The 17,828-nt window shown below is 44.3% G+C and overlaps 1 protein-coding gene across 1 annotated transcript in view; it reads right to left on the bottom strand.

Annotated features, from left to right (window-relative positions):
* The window catches only part of LOC133125960 (butyrophilin-like protein 2), a 34,126-nt gene that overhangs the window by 10,805 nt on the left and 5,493 nt on the right, over positions 1-17,828 (bottom strand). Inside the window, exon 5 of the mRNA XM_061237719.1 lies at positions 274-342. Coding sequence (XP_061093703.1) covers positions 274-342 — 69 coding nt within the window. The remainder of the gene's footprint in view (positions 1-273; positions 343-17,828) is intronic.

The raw sequence follows: 17,828 nt of genomic DNA, 5'->3' as shown, positions 1-17,828 counted from the left end.
GAGGATATGTTAATCTAAGTAAGTGTGTAAACAAAGCAAGCAGAAATTAAAGGGTCATCTACAGTGTGCTTATAGCTGGAATTTAAACCTCAGGTTTAATCCTCTTGAACACAGAACTGCATAAAAACTGGAACAGCTAATCCTTATTTCACAGTTTGTAGTAACTGTAGTTCATATTTGCGGAGCTGGTCCAGTTGTAATGCAGTTAAATCCATGCAATGTTACTGATGTATGATGTAAACTGTGTTATATTGCAGTGAGCATATTCTGTACCTGATCTGGAGGTCTGGTGGAGGATCAGGAGAATCAAATACGGGCACATTGACCAATCAGCCTTCATCTCTGGAAGAGACACATACCCATGAGTAAATCACTGTGTAAATCACTGTGTAAATTACAGAGCCACATAGTGATCAGGGTGAGGGGAAAAAGCTTTTCTTCACACTTGGTTAATATTATGACCTGTGATTTTGGTTTGGTGATATGAGCTAATACAACCAAACAGCCCCACAGTGGTGGAATGACCTTCCTGTGAAGGTCAGAACAGCAGAGTCTTTGACCTCCTTCAAGTGCAGAGTGAAGACTCACCTGTCCAGGCTGCACCTTTCCCTCCCTACCTCACTGTAATAATTATCCACGTATGCTGTGTGTATGCTGTATGTAATGATCACACCTGTATTTCATTATGTTACTATTCTTAGTGTTCTACGCTTAGTGTTCTATGCTTAGTGTTCTACTCTTAGTGTTCTACGCTTAGTGTTCTACGCTTAGTGTTCTATGCTTAGTGTTCTACTCTTAGTGTTCTACACTTAGTGTTCTACGCTTAGTGTTCTACGCTTAGTGTTCTACTCTTAGTGTTCTAGTTACCTAAACTGTGGTATTGCTGCTTCTTGGTCAGTTGATCTTGATTATTCTACAAGGGTTAAAGTTTTATTGATGAGATCACTCTTGCACTTGGAACCGTGCTTCCCTCTAAGATCCCTGGTTCTGATTGGCTCTTTATTGTGTGTCATAATGTTGATTATGGTTGGAGTGGAAACAGTGTTTGGTTCAGGTGAGATTTAGTTTCCAGGTGTCCATGCTTTCACCAGATCAGTGCCTATTGATTCACCTCAGACCCCGGTTAGATCTGTTAAAAGAGGGGGGGGCGAATGCCTTAGTTTTCATTTACACTCTGATGCCTTTTCAATCAACACCATAACTGGATATAATAGTGTCGCCCCTTCAAAGGGGGCAGGGAAAGCAGAAAAGTGGTTATGCGTCTGATTTGAAGTCAAAATAGCCCAAAGCCCAAAGTGGAACATTTTAATCATCTTAACAACTACATTTCAACCCAATTTCAACATGAAATTATGAATAATATTGCATATTGAAATGCGGTTGTAATGAGGTCGTTCTTAACTTACATTACATTACATTATTGGCATTTGGCAGACGCTCTTATCCAGAGTGACGTACAACAAAGTGCATACCCATAACCAGGGATAAGTTCACTGAAAGACCCTAGAGGGAAGTACAATTTCAACTGCTACCTGTACAACAAAGGTAAGGACAAGGGCCATATATAATTTTTTTATTTTATTTATTTATTTATTTATTTTTTGAACAAACAAACAAAGCAAAAGTGACCAAAGTTAACTATCCAAACACTGCTTACCTAGCCAACTAAAAATACCGATACACAAAGCAAGTCACAGAGACAACAATGAAGGTTCACAGGGACGTAGGGAGGGATGGGGAGAGGTGCTGCTTGAAGAGGTGTGTCTTCAGCTTGCGCTTGAAGGTGGGGAGAGATTCTATAGTTCTGACCTCAACGAGGAGTTTGTTCCACCACCGTGGAGCCAGAACAGACAGTAGTCGTGAGCGTGAGGTGGAGGTTCTGAGAGGGGGAGGTGCCAAGCGGCCTGTGGAGGCAGGGGTGTAGGGTCTGATGATTTTTTGCAGATAAGCTGGGGAAGACCCTTTAACTGCTTGGAAGGCTAGCACCAATGTTTTGAATTTGATGCGAGCAATGACAGGCAGCCAGTGGAGGGAAGTAAGCAGGGGGGTGACGTGTGAGTATTTGGGAAGGTTGAAGACCAGACGAGCTGCTGCATTCTGGATGAGTTGGAGGGGTCTGATGGCGGACGCTGGGAGGCCAGCCAAGAGGGAATTGCAGTAGTCCAGGCGGGACAGAACCATCGCTTGGACCAGGAGCTGGGTCGAGTAGGGGGTGAGAAAGGGGCGGATTCTCCGTATGTTGTATAGGAAGAACCTGCAAGACCGGGTCACCGCCACAATGTTCTCGGAAAGGGACAGTCTGCTGTCCATCACCACGCTGAGGTTCCTTGCACTGGGTGATGGCGTGAGTGTGGTATCCCCGAGGGAAATGGAGAGATCCAGATGGGGAGAGGTATTGGCAGGGATGAATATCATTTCAGTTTTACCTGGGTTGAGCTTTAGATGGTGGTTGTCCATCCAGCTCTGGATGTCCCTCAAGCAAGCAGAGATACGGGCTGAAACCTGCGTATCAGACGGCGGGAACGAGACGAAGAGTTGGGTATCGTCCGCGTAGCAGTGGTAGGATAGCCCATGTGCAGTGATCACAGGGCCAAGGGAGCGAGTGTAAAGAGAAAAAAGAAGCGGGCCAAGGACTGAGCCCTGGGGAACTCCTGTGGCGAGGGGCCGAGGTGTCGATACCGAACCAGCCCAGGCAACCTGGAAGGAGCGACCAGAGAGGTAGGACTCAATCCAGTCCAGGGCTGTGCCACAGATGCCCGTTGCTGACAGGGCAGACAGGAGGATGGAGTGATCCACAGTGTCGAAGGCAGCAGAGAGATCTAGAAGAATGAGGACAGAGGAGAGGGAGGCTGCTCGTGCGGCATGGAGTGACTCACTGACGGAGAGGAGCGAGTCTCTGTCGAGTGGCCCGATCTGAAGCCAGACTGATGGGGGTCTAGTTGACAAGGGCCCGTATTTCACACTTAACAATATCTGCACAGTGCCTTTGAATTGTCCCCCATTTGAGATCGAACCTGTCCTTTAATCCACTCTCTTTCTCCCACTCTTTGTTATACTTTTTCACGTATTTCGCCCACTTATTCGCGGGCATTTTTAGCAAAGTAGGCCAGCTAAAGAAACTCAAATCAAATCACGCGATTTTTCTTATTTTAAAGGGGAGGGAACGGGGTTACGGACGGATCCTGCAACGTGACAGACTATCATGCGTTTAAATATCATATCGACATTGCCAAGATGGAGCTCAGTGAAAGTTTATTTCAAGTTAGACATACAGGGAGCAAACCCAAATAAGCATCAACTCTTTAGAAACAAGGTCAAAATACAGCAACCCGCGACTGCCAATATCTGGAAGCGACTTTACAGAAAACAAGCCCAAAGTCGCTTATAATAACCGGACAACTCTGGTCTGAAGTCAGTTCCGTGAAGTTGGCCAACCCGTGTTTTGACATCCCAATCCCCTCATGTTATACTGTTGCTAAAAAAACTGAGATCATAAATTCTGATCCAGTAAAGATGTACAGCTCAGAGAAGAGGTAGATGCACTACGTGATTTAGGCAAATATTTAGACTATTTATGTTATGTATCAACATTAATTCCACGTTTAAACAGCGTTGAATTTCTTGCTGGGTTCGGTTGGAACCAGGGGCGTCACCAAGGTTTGAATTTATTTGGGGCTGAGCTGGGAAAAGGCATTCCATGCATTTTAGCTTTACAGGTTAAATAGGAGATTCATGTTTTTTTGTTTCATTTATGTTTAATTTATTTCAGATTTTTTTCCTTTTTCTCCCAATTAAAAAATAAAAATAAATGTGTCCTGATTTGAAATTTTCACACTCGCAATTTTTGGTAACTGAAATAACATTTTTGAATTCAGATTACATCGATTTTATATTTATTTTTTTACTTCCTATAACACTGTAGTCCTCTCAGCTTGAATGAACACATAATGCGTGGCCAAATTTGCTCAAAACACAACTGTAATACAGTTCTGGAGCGAAAATTTACATCGCAGATTTTCCTCCGAAAACCAAGCAGAAAACCCCCAAAAAAGTATTTCAATCCAATTTACTATCATCAGGCTTATTGTTTTTTATATTTATATAACACTCTGTGCTCTGACGGCTCCTATAGTATAACACTCTGTGCTCTGACGGCTCCTATAGTATAACACTCTGTGCTCTGATGGCTCCTATAGTATCACACTCTGTGCTCTAACGGACTTGTGTACCCTATAGTATAACACTCTGTTCTCTGACGGACTTGTGTACCCTATAGTATAACACTCTGTGCTCTGACGGACTTGTGTACCCTATAGTATAACACTCTGTGCTCTGACAGCTCCTATAGTATAACACTCTGTGTTCTGATGGCTCCTATAGTATAACACTCTGTGCTCTGATGGCTCCTATAGTATAACACTCTGTGCTCTGACGGCTCCTATAGTATAACACTCTGTGCTCTGACGGCTCCTATAGTATAACACTCTGTGCTCTGACGGCCCCTATAGTATAACACTCTGTGCTCTGACGGCTCCTATAGTATAACACTCTGTGGTCTGACGGCTCCTGTAGTATAACACTCTGTGTTCTGACGGCTCCTATAGTATAACACTCTGTGCTCTGACAGCTCCTATAGTATAACACTCTGTGCTCTGACGGCTCCTATAGTATAACACTCTGTGCTCTGACGGCTCCTATAGTATAACACTCTGTGTTCTGACGGCTCCTATAGTATAACACTCTGTGCTCTGACGGCTCCTATAGTATAACACTCTGTGTTCTGACGGCTCCTATAGTATAACAGTCTGTGCTCTGATGGCCTTGTGTACCCTATAGTATAAAAGTCTGTGCTCTGACGGCCTTGTGTACCCTATAGTATAACACTCTGTGCTCTGACGGCTCCTATAGTATAACACTCTGTGCTCTGACGGCTCCTATAGTATAACACTCTGTGTTCTGACGGCTCCTATAGTATAACACTCTGTGCTCTGACGGCTCCTATTGTATAACACTCTGCTCTGACGGCCTTGTTTACCCTATAGTATAACACTCTGTGCTCTGACGGCTCCTATAGTATAACACTCTGTGCTCTGACGGACTTGTGTACCCTATAGTATAACACTCTGTGCTCTGACGGCTCCTATAGTATAACACTCTGTGCTCTGACGGCTCCTATAGTATAACACTCTGTGTTCTGACGGCTCCTATAGTATAACAGTCTGTGCTCTGATGGCTCCTATAGTATAACACTCTGTGCTCTGACGGACTTGTGTACCCTATAGTATAACACTCTGTGCTCTGACGGCCTTGTGTACCCTATAGTATAACAGTCTGTGCTCTGACGGCCTTGTGTACCCTATAGTATAACACTCTGTGCTCTGACGCCTCCTATAGTATAACAGTCTGTGCTCTGATGGCCTTGTGTACCCTATAGTATAACAGTCTGTGCTCTGACGGCCTTGTGTACCCTATAGTATAACACTCTGTGCTCTGACGCCTCCTATAGTATAACACTCTGTGTTCTGACGGCTCCTATAGTATAACAGTCTGTGCTCTGATGGCCTTGTGTACCCTATAGTATAACAGTCTGTGCTCTGACGGCCTTGTGTACCCTATAGTATAACACTCTGTGCTCTGACGCCTCCTATAGTATAACACTCTGTGCTCTGACGGCTCCTATAGTATAACACTCTGTGTTCTGACGGCTCCTATAGTATAACACTCTGTGCTCTGACGGCTCCTATAGTATAACATTCTGCTCTGACGGCCTTGTTTACCCTATAGTATAACACTCTGTGCTCTGACGGCTCCTATAGTATAACACTCTGTGCTCTGACGGCTCCTATAGTATAACACTCTGTGCTCTTACGGCTCCTATAGTATAACACTGTGCTCTGACGGCCTTGTGTACCCTATAGTATAACACTCTGTGCTCTGACGGCTCCTATAGTATAACACTCTGTGTTCTGACGGCTCCTATAGTATAACACTCTGTGCTCTGACAGCTCCTATAGTATAACACTCTGTGCTCTGACGGCTCCTATAGTATAACACTCTGTGCTCTGACGGCTCCTATAGTATAACACTCTGTGCTCTGACGGCTCCTATAGTATAACACTCTGTGCTCTGACGGCTCCTATAGTATAACATTCTGTGCTCTGACGGCTCCTATAGTATGACACTCTGTGCTCTGACGGCTCCTATATTATAACACTCTGTGTTCTGATGGCTCCTATAGTATAACACTCTGTGCTCTGATGGCTCCTATAGTATAACACTCTGTGCTCTGACGGCTCCTATAGTATAACACTCTGTGCTCTGACGGCTCCTATAGTATAACACTCTGTGTTCTGACGGCTCCTATAGTATAACACTCTGTGCTCTGACGGCTCCTATAGTATAACACTCTGTGTTCTGACGGCTCCTATAGTATAACAGTCTGTGCTCTGATGGCCTTGTGTACCCTATAGTATAAAAGTCTGTGCTCTGACGGCCTTGTGTACCCTATAGTATAACACTCTGTGCTCTGACGCCTCCTATAGTATAACACTCTGTGCTCTGACGGCTCCTATAGTATAACACTCTGTGTTCTGACGGCTCCTATAGTATAACACTCTGTGCTCTGACGGCTCCTATAGTATAACACTCTGCTCTGACGGCCTTGTTTACCCTATAGTATAACACTCTGTGCTCTGACGGCTCCTATAGTATAACACTCTGTGCTCTGACGGACTTGTGTACCCTATAGTATAACACTCTGTGCTCTGACGGCTCCTATAGTATAACACTCTGTGCTCTGACGGCTCCTATAGTATAACACTCTGTGTTCTGACGGCTCCTATAGTATAACAGTCTGTGCTCTGATGGCCTTGTGTACCCTATAGTATAACAGTCTGTGCTCTGACGGCCTTGTGTACCCTATAGTATAACACTCTGTGCTCTGACGCCTCCTATAGTATAACACTCTGTGTTCTGACGGCTCCTATAGTATAACAGTCTGTGCTCTGATGGCCTTGTGTACCCTATAGTATAACAGTCTGTGCTCTGACGGCCTTGTGTACCCTATAGTATAACACTCTGTGCTCTGACGCCTCCTATAGTATAACACTCTGTGCTCTGACGGCTCCTATAGTATAACACTCTGTGTTCTGACGGCTCCTATAGTATAACACTCTGTGCTCTGACGGCTCCTATAGTATAACATTCTGCTCTGACGGCCTTGTTTACCCTATAGTATAACACTCTGTGCTCTGACGGCTCCTATAGTATAACACTCTGTGCTCTGACGGCTCCTATAGTATAACACTCTGTGCTCTTACGGCTCCTATAGTATAACACTGTGCTCTGACGGCCTTGTGTACCCTATAGTATAACACTCTGTGCTCTGACGGCTCCTATAGTATAACACTCTGTGTTCTGACGGCTCCTATAGTATAACACTCTGTGCTCTGACAGCTCCTATAGTATAACACTCTGTGCTCTGACGGCTCCTATAGTATAACACTCTGTGCTCTGACGGCTCCTATAGTATAACACTCTGTGCTCTGACGGCTCCTATAGTATAACACTCTGTGCTCTGACGGCTCCTATAGTATAACATTCTGTGCTCTGATGGCTCCTATAGTATGACACTCTGTGCTCTGACGGCTCCTATAGTATAACACTCTGTGCTCTGACGGCTCCTATAGTATAATACTCTGTTCTCTGACGGCTCCTATAGTATAACACTCTGTGCTCTGACGGCTCCTATAGTATAACATTCTGTGCTCTGACGGCTCCTATAGTATGACACTCTGTGTTCTGACGGCTCCTATAGTATAACACTCTGTTCTCTGACGGCTCCTATCGTATAACACTCTGTGGTCTGACGGACCTGTGTACCCTATAGTATAACACTCTGTGGTCTGACGGACCTGTGTACCCTATAGTATAACACTCTGTGGTCTGACGGACTTGTGTACCCTATAGTATAACACTCTGTGCTCTGACGGACTTGTGTACCCTATAGTATATCACTCTGTGGTCTGACGGACTTGTGTACCCTATAGTATAACACTCTGTGCTCTGACGGACTTGTGTACCCTATAGTATAACACTCTGTGGTCTGACGGACCTGTGTACCCTATAGTATAACACTCTGTGCTGACGGCTCCTATAGTATAACACTCTGTGCTCTGACGGCTCCTATAGTATAACACTCTGTGCTCTGACGGCTCCTATAGTATAACACTCTGTGCTCTGACGGGTCCTATAGTATAACACTCTGTGCTCTGACGGCTCCTATAGTATAACACTCTGTGCTCTGACGGACCTGTGTACCCTATAGTATAACACTCTGTGGTCTGACGGACTTGTGTACCCTATAGTATAACACTCTGTGCTCTGACGGCTCCTATAGTATAACACTCTGTGTTCTGACGGCTCCTATAGTATAACACTCTGTGCTCTGACGGCTCCTATAGTATAACATTCTGCTCTGACGGCCTTGTTTACCCTATAGTATAACACTCTGTCCTCTGACGGCTCCTATAGTATAACACTCTGTGCGTCATAGTGATCTTTTTGCCATCCTGTCTGCAATTTCATTAACCTCTAATCCCACATGTGCAGGTACCCAATAAAATATTATTTCTATTCCCATTCTCTGCGTTCTAAATAAACATCGAAACATGTCATATATCAGGTCTTCCCTAATTGAGTTCATCGTAGGCTAAAAGAACTGCTGCAGAATCGATACACAAGCACCACCCTGTCTGGTCTCACTTCTTCCACCCATAGAAGACTAACAATCACTGCCATAATCTCAGTTGTATAAACTGATCATTTATCAGAAATTCTCTTTCCTATGTGTATTTAAAATTGTGAAATATATACTCCTATTCCTACGTAGTCATTTTGATCTTTTTATCCATCAGTAAATATATGTAGGTAGTTAGAATATTTGTTTATTATATGCTGGTTTGCATAGTATCCTATTTCACGTTAGGTTATAGGATATTGAAATCAACTTTAGCCTTAGGGAAGAGCCATGGGGGAACATTACTTATTGGAGTAAGGGAATTGAAATTTATTCCACTAATATCGCAGAAGTAGCGTTTCACTGCGATGAACTTGAATGCTTGGCCTTGTTTCCACATCGGAAATATGTTTTTTTGGCCGCAATTCTTCCATGAAGACCACTTCTGACCAGACTCCTCCGCACAGATGGGTGTACCTGGGTCCCACTGGCTTCTGCCAATTCTGAGCTGATGGCAATGCTGGATATCTTCGGATTGTGAAGGGAAGTGAGCATGATGTGTCTTTCATCTGCTGCACTAAGTTTCCTTGGCCAACCACTGCGTCTACGGTCCTCAACGTTGCCCGTTTCTTTGTGCTTCTTCAACAGAGCTTGGACAGCACAATTGGAAAGTCAGTCAGTGAGAAATTCATTCTATGAACACTAAAATTAAAAAGAGACAGTGGTTCATTCTGAGAAATTAAGATGAAATTCACACAGTTCCAGGCATTGATCATCTGTGTGGAGTGTGTGTGCATGGAGGTAAAACTCTGTCACCTTGACAGGTGAATCTGCTGCTGCCTTCTCTCTTCCCAGAGTATCTCAGGTTTCTCAGTGGAGAGATTGTGACCCCCGCTGTCCTGCCAGATGAGGTCAGGGTCAGGGGAGAGTTCAAGGAGGTAACCTTATATTTGTCCCAACTGCACATTTATTTGGTCATAGAATTAGTGGAAGCGCATATTTTCATAGATCACATATGACTGACTCCTCCTTTTTTTAAATTTAGGTTGAGGAGCTAGAGATCGAGCCCTGGGTTTCTTCTGCATACGATGAGAGGATGAACCAGACCATAAAGGCGTCCATCAAGAAGACCATCCGGGTCCAACAGGAGAGGTGGGAGGCTGGTACTCTCCCTTCCACTGTATAGAGGGGACAGTAGCTTCTGTTGAGCCAGATTCAGGCCTTAGGAAACGACAGAGTCCAAATCTTCAATTTGTCGAAAAACATCTTCGCGAGGGAAAACAGCTGTAAAGTCATATCTCACTTTGCCCGTGACCTTGACTACACAGTTAGAGACGCCTCCCCCCCAGCTGGCTGGCTCACTGTGTAATTCTAGCACAATTTAGCAGTTAATCCGTTTGAAACTATACAGGGTACATATCATACTTTAATATGGATATATATGGATATATATATAGATACTTTTTGCATACATCGTCGAGAGTTTTGGAGGAACCAGCCTGCTCACTAAGGTGGAGTCTGATTTTGACTTGTGATTGGTTATCATGCTTTTAGGAGGGAGATCTTTTGTTCTGTGAATTTTCCCCTACAGTACTCATTATGTTCATGTATGATGACAGATCCTGTTATAGACATTATTACAATGGGTAGTCTTGGCTGCTTAATGTTTACGTGTTTATTTTTTATTATTTAATCTCTAATCAACCAATTAAGGTGATCTGCAATGTGGAGAGGGCCCAGGAGAGACAGAAGCTAGCCTACTGGCGGAGGATGAAGATTGGGAGCATGTGCATACGTACAGTACTGATAGAAACTGGGGTATAATGCATTAATAATGTTGTACACGTATGTGACATTAACACAAACATACATCATTATTCATTTTCTACCCAAACGAACACACAAAAACGTGTTTTAATTAAAACGTAATCTTAGGCAAGCCTTTCCTCCATTGGCCGCATTCACACTGTATAACCAGCATTCACACTGCATAACCAGCATTCAAACTGGATAACCAGTATTCAAACTACATAACCAGCATTCAAACTGCATAACCAGCATTCAAACTGGATAACCAGTATTCACACTACATAACCAGCATTCAAACTACATAACCAGCATTCAAACTGGATAACCAGTATTCAAACCACATAACCAGCATTCAAACTACATAACCAGCATTCAAACTGGATTACCAGTATTCAAACTGCATAACCAGCTTTCAAACTGCATAACCAGCATTCAAACTGCATAACCAGTATTCAAACTGCATAACCAGCATTCAAACTGCATAACCAGCATTCAAACTGGATAACCAGCATTCAAACCGCATAACCAGCATTCAAACTGGATAACCAGCATTCAAACTGCATAACCAGCATTCAAACTGGATAACCAGCATTCAAACTGCATAACCAGCATTAAAACGGTATAACCAGCATTCACACTGTATAACCATAACCAGGGACAAGTGCACTGAACACTAAAGGGAGGAACTGTGGGACAATTTTAATTGGCTCACGAAATTTAGCTCATATGGCATTAACTGTAAATTGTGCAAAGCATTAATATGTGCCCACTTCTACTAATGTGCAGAGAGAAGCTCTCTACCAGTGGAAATTCCCACTGAACTGTAGCAACGCAAGCAAATATGTGTCATAGGGCATGAATACCAGTAAGATAAGAAGATGTTTCAAATATCATCACAAGCTTGCAGAAAAACAGGAGCCCACCTAACCACGGAGGAGGGGGCCACACTGGATTGACCCCAGAGCTTAGAATTGTTTCTCTTGGTGCATGTGCTGGCTGCTGGAGGGAGACAGGGACTGCCCCACTCTCTCTAGCCACAGAATGTGTATATAAGCTGTAACGAAGTATAAGGCATTGTTCTCCACTTTGGAACCGCTGGATCCGATATGCATATTGTATGAAGCTATTGAAACTCTCACTTGTGCAGAGCTGTTATTGTGTTGCAGAATTGTATCTAACAGTACAGTTCCAGGTGCAAGGAATGAACAGGAAGCTCAGATTAATCCAATGAGAAAAATAAATTAAGGTAGCAATAGATCTGTCTTAGCAAACACAATGCTAGCAACAACAGAACAAGTATACACAATTGTGTGGTGGGAATTTTAATTTATTCCTGTAAGAAAACACTCAGAGACAGTAAATAAAATCCAATCTTTACTATGCGCATAGGGTCCAAGTTACATGCAAAAACAAGGACAAAGGTTCCAAGACCTTTGTCTGGATATATGTAGGCACAGAGCGCAACAAATGTACGCCCAACAGCGCAACAAATGTACGCCCCTTCATTAGTATTCGTTAGTATTTCCAATAATCAATATTCAAAGACGATCCACCCCTCTTCTCCTTGCAACAGATGTTTCTTAACTTTCTCCTCCCTTAAGGTATCTGTCCACGTGAATGTATGTTTTGGGATCATTCCGAAGGGCCCTCGCTTATCTTGTTTAGGTTCCCTGTCTCCAGGGAGAGATACTCCCAGTCTCCAGGGAGAGATACTCCCAGTCTCCAGGGAGAGATACTCCCAGATCAACACTCTGTCGACGCAGAATGTTGATGATCTGTGAGAATCACAGGCACCAGCTCCTTCTCAAATAAACAGATACCATGCTGTTTCTATGCCTCATGGTGCCTTGTGGCCCTCAAAGCCCGCAGGGCAGAGAAGGAAGAGAGACATCTCAACTCACACAGTTTACAGAAAATAGTTTCCATTAATACAGAGCAAGTTATACATACTTTAATAAGTGTGTATGTTCTGGATCACTCCAGTATAAGCAATCAATAACAGTATAAGAAATTAGTAAAGGATAAGCAATTAATAATATGATGAGCAACTAATAATTAAATAATCACATGAATATATAATTTCAACAACATTTCCCTTCTCTTTTTAATTGATTATCCGCTAACATGCCACTTCTCTCGATTTTCGACATGTGCTTCATTCACAGGTACTTTATTGTTGAAACAGGTCATTTAATGGTCCTATCGCATCTTGGTATGATCTCTCCGACATGTCAGATGGAGCGATTACTTCATTGACGTCCTGTAACGTAAACAACTGAAATTGCGGGTTAGAACTTAACATTTTTGATATCAATCCTTTAATTATGGGAACCCCACAGCAGCTACAGAAGAACAGTACTGCAAACCCTGTTACTACGAGGGTCAGTACAGATGATATTGCTGCTTTCCATCGCCCAGAAATGAGCCACTGCCACCAGGAGTCATCATGTACATAGTAATTTTGTTGTGCATCCGACAGGTCTTTCAAGCGCTGCAAAGCCTGATCTATTTCTCCGCCTTTCTCATCATTTGCTGGTATGTAAGTGCAACACGAGGTTCCCACGATATGACACACTCCCCCCTGCGCCGCCGTCAACAGGTCTAGCACCATCCGATTTTGCAGTGTCATTAGCCGTAAAGCAGTCAACTGTTGCTGTATGCTTCTAGTTATGTTGCGGGTCTCATTTATAAGTGCACTTAAACGGTAATTCACAGTCTCCAAACGAAGCATTATCTTCCCCACCCCTGTCCAAGGAAATAGAGCGAGGGCTACCTTCTGTCCAGTTGTCCACAATTTTGCTTCATCTGGGACATTGGTGCCCCAGATAGAATCATGAAGCGCACTGGCGTCTCGCCTCCCCCGCGTGGTCTCATGCGCGCTCACAATGTACGTGTGATCTCTCAATTGTACATAAGCACATATCCCTCCCCAGTTCGGCGGTAATGCCACATATATCTGATGTCCACATAACCAATACCAACTGTCCACGGCTCTCGTCCCATTCCAATGGGGCGCCGATGGGTTACATAGCGTGCAATTAGGACTATTTTCTCTACCGGTGAAAAAGGACTGTTCGTCTATGTGCGGATATTGTGGCACCCCTGCTACTGCATGTTGTGCCACGTGGGTGGAGAACCCTGGAGGGGCCCGTGCAGGTCAACCGCACAGACGTCACGCATTGGGAGAGGTGTGGGAAGGAGTATATCTGCCTAGAGAGGTGATGGGGAGATCAGCACCTTGGAGAGAGATCCCTCTACCTGCGGTCCAGGACCCCGGACAGCGCACGTGAGTGAGCAGAGTGGAAAATCACTGACTCAGCTGCAGCCTCTTTTCCTAATGAGCAGGGAATGGGATTTAAGGCGCGGTCGAGGCTGCAGCCAGGCTCAGTTGGTGCCATTCCTGAGCGTGTGAGAGTGTGGAAGGCAGAGAGAGGAAGGACCTGCAACGCCCTGCCATACTGAAACTGAGGAAGACCCCACCTTCACGGACGGCAACACCAAAGACCTGGAACGGACGCCGGTCACGTGAGCCAGAGAGAATCCTTTCCTATTCACCCCCTGTCTTTGTGTTTCCCGCCAGCCCTGACGCGGCCGAAGAGGGGAGGAGGGAGGAAGCCCTGGAAAATACCCCGGTCTGGGAAGAACCTTCGTTTATTTGTTGCCTAAACGGCCCCTTTTATTTCTCCAGTTTTCCCCTACCCTTGCCCTGAGGGGGGGCGCTATCACCGATACCCCGAAAAAAAAAAAACACAGAAAAAATAAAAAAGAAATATTTTTTCTGACATCTGCGATCTCCTGTGTTGGTTTCTAGCTGTGCCCACCCTCTGCACCTCAGGATCCACCCCGAGGCACCACAATATCCACAGAAAATCAGTAGTTTCCCCTGACACCCCCTGGTTTCTCCCACAAATTCAGTGCCATTTCCCTTGACACAGCGCCAAAACTTTTGCCCCGATTTATACTGGACTACCATGAGTGGAGTATTAGAACTCATATTTCCCAATTTTAGATATCCATCTTTATCGGTACAATATTTTAAACCAAAATCCATTATCTGGTCGAGTGGGGGTGTACTGGGATCCATTGAGGTTAATGTACTACGAGCAGTGGATACCGCAATAGTGCACTTTACTGTACTATTCACATTTAGAGTAGGCCCTGGGGCCTGTATCACCTCTAGCCTGGGTGAAGATATAGAGGCCGGCAATTGTGCACACATAACATTCAGTGCGGTTTGCAGAATGCGCTGATCTATTTGCATATCTTCACCATGAATTAGTAGCATATATGTGTTCAGGATTTCCTGATTCAGATAGGTAATCATCCGCCCCTAGATATCTTTTAGCTTTAGGCGAGGTTGGCGTATGACCTTCACTGACCGTGCATGTCCCTATGAACAACAGAAACAGGGCAGAGAGAGGCATATCTGGGGACCGGCCTGGAGTCTCTACTGACTGTGGAGAGTAAACAAGTTCTTCACCAGGGTTGAGACGGACGAGCTCTATATGCTGCGCCCCCCTTTGTAGCTGGACTCTCTCCAAGTCTATCCTGACTCTTTAAACAATAGTGGAATGCACCTACACACCAGCAATCGGAGGCTGTACTACCTTACAGTGTGATTGATGTATCCACGTCTCTCTCTCCTGGATTCTCACTGCAGTAGGTGTGGTCAGGAGCACTTGATATGGACCCTTCCACGTCGGTTCACTCCACTTTGTCTTTTTACCGACACTTTGCACCAGGATCCAATCTCCAGGCTTAATCTCTCCTGGTGGCAGCTCCGCTGGCAATCTGGGAGGAAGCACATGTCGAATCTCACTCTTATTAGTAACCTAGGCGGGTCAAGACTTCATTCCTAAATTCTGGCCCATTATCACTATATAATGCCTTTGGAATACCCCACCGATGAATGATTTCTCTACTCAGACATTTTGCTACTGTGATTGCATCTATAGATGTGGCTGGGAAAGCTTCTACCCATTTTAGAGAAAGGTCATATCATTACCAACACATATCTCTTCCCTTCACATGGTGTTAGATGTATAAAGTCCATCATCCATGTATGGAATGGCTCAGGGGGTGTAGGAATTGCCCCCTTTTGTGCTACCACCCCACCCCGTGTATTATAACTTTGTGATGTTGGGCATTTCTTAGAAAAGGTTTTTTTTTTAGGTAAGTGGTGAGTCCAATGGTATAGTAACTTTGATCTATTACCCCTCTCATCCCTTCTCTTGATACATGGCACTGCCCATGTACCAAATGAGCAGCAATATGGAACCCCCCCAAAAAAAAGAACGGCTAAGGAAAATAAAGCAACCCTTAAAAAAACCAGGGCGAATAACCCAAACAAAATGAGTGCTAAAAGGCGAGCGCTGCAAGGCGATCCCAAAATAACAACCTAGTATAAAAGACTAGGTAAGCAAAATAAAGAACCTTGAGTCGCAGCTCAGGAAAACGCACAAACTACATACCGGGGACAACGTCCCTCATACACAGGCTCACACGAGCCGAAAACAAAAGAGAAAACCGAAAGAACCAATAGGCGTTCGCAGTGTACACCACACTAGCGAGCAGAACACCTTCCTTACCTTATTTTCTTTTAGATTAATTCGAAAACCCAAACCAGCACAATACCTGACTCCTATAATCACTGAGTCTACCGTGTGCTTTACCAGCGTGGTGACAGAGCGAACAGTGACACCAAACCCACAATGGCGTCTGAGGCTGCCATAGGGACGGCATATATCAAATCTAACAGTGGCTGCACAATCTGTGCATAGTCAGGAATCCAGCTCCGGAAAAAATGTACAGTACCCAAAAGTGACATCATGTCCTTTTTAGTTCTAGGTTTCGGCATTTGGGCTATTGCCAGTTGTCGCTCAGGCAATATAGTCTTTCCCGTTTTTGAAATGTTATGGCCCAAATATTGAACTGTTTCCTGCCACAGTTGCAATTTGCTTTTGTTCACCTTGTGACCCTGTGAGGCTAAAAATTTAAAACATGCCACAGTATCTACTTTACATTGTTCCACCGCACGCGAGCAAATTAATATGTCATCGACATATGTTATGTTATGTTATAATCCCTTGAGGGGGAGTAAATTTCGCTATGTTTACCTCCATTGCTTGCGTAAATATTGCTGGTGATTCCACATATCCCTGCGGACAACGAGTATATGTATATCTCTTTCGCTGAAATGTAAATGCAAACCAAAATTGTGAATCTGGGTGAATGGGCACAGAAAAGAAATCATTCGCTAAATCAATCACAGAAAAATGAGCAGACTGCGGTCACATATCATTTAAAATAGTATTGGGGTCCGGTGAGACAGGAGCCTTTGGAATTACCGCTGCATTTACTGCTTGTAAATCCTGCACTAATCTCCATTCTCCGTTCGCTTTACGGACTGGAAAAAGAGGCGTGTTACATGGAGAATTTGGGCAAGACACAATTACACCTTTATCAAATAATCGTCCGGCGACAACTGTAATGATGCCACTGCTAACTCATCGGTGTAATAAAACCATAGAGCTGTAGCAGAAGTCGGGGTACCCAATTTAAATTTGGATTCGTATCTCGGAACAACTTTTTGTCATCACCTGCCCGCCTCATTATATCACGCATAAGTTTATTCGTATGGGCAGGCTTCAGCAGTCCACTAAAACCAAATTCCTTTACCCAAAATGATTCCCATTTCCCCGAACCATTATGCCGACACTCCACACTCTCCCCAGTCATAGTCAAAGTCACGTCATCTGTCCCACAACAGTCTTTACAACAGTTACAACACCCCCCTTTACTGTTAGTGTGTTAGTGTTACTGTTAGTATTTTTTGGTTTTTTTGTTTTACTCTCTCTGTCTCACATAAACACAAGCCGAATTCAGGGATACCGTCACTCACCCGTCCGCTCCTCTCCTAGCCCAAAGAGCCTTGACTCGCTCCGGCTTTTGGAGAAACTCCCGACTGGCCTCCTACTAGCCCAAAGAGCCTTGACTCGCTCCGGCTGAGGTCTTTAGCTATATCGTCTCGCAGACGACCCGTGCACGGTTTGCAGTCAGCGCTGATTCTCCAGGGAATACAGGTGAGATATTGGTATCCCGGACGAGCCCCCAATGTGGTGGGAATTTTAATTTATTCTTGTAAGAAAACACTGAGACAGAGACAGTAAATAAAATCCAATCTTTACTATGCGCATAGGGTCCAACTTACATGCAAAAACAAGGACAAAGGTTCCAAGACCTTTGTCTGGATATATGTAGGCACAGAGCGCAACAAATGTAC

Source organism: Conger conger, chromosome 4, assembly GCF_963514075.1.
Source record: "Conger conger chromosome 4, fConCon1.1, whole genome shotgun sequence".
Classification (NCBI taxonomy): Eukaryota; Metazoa; Chordata; class Actinopteri; order Anguilliformes; family Congridae; genus Conger; species Conger conger.
The sequence above is the reverse complement of the archived record's forward strand: the minus strand, read 5'-3'. Positions and strand labels throughout refer to the sequence as shown.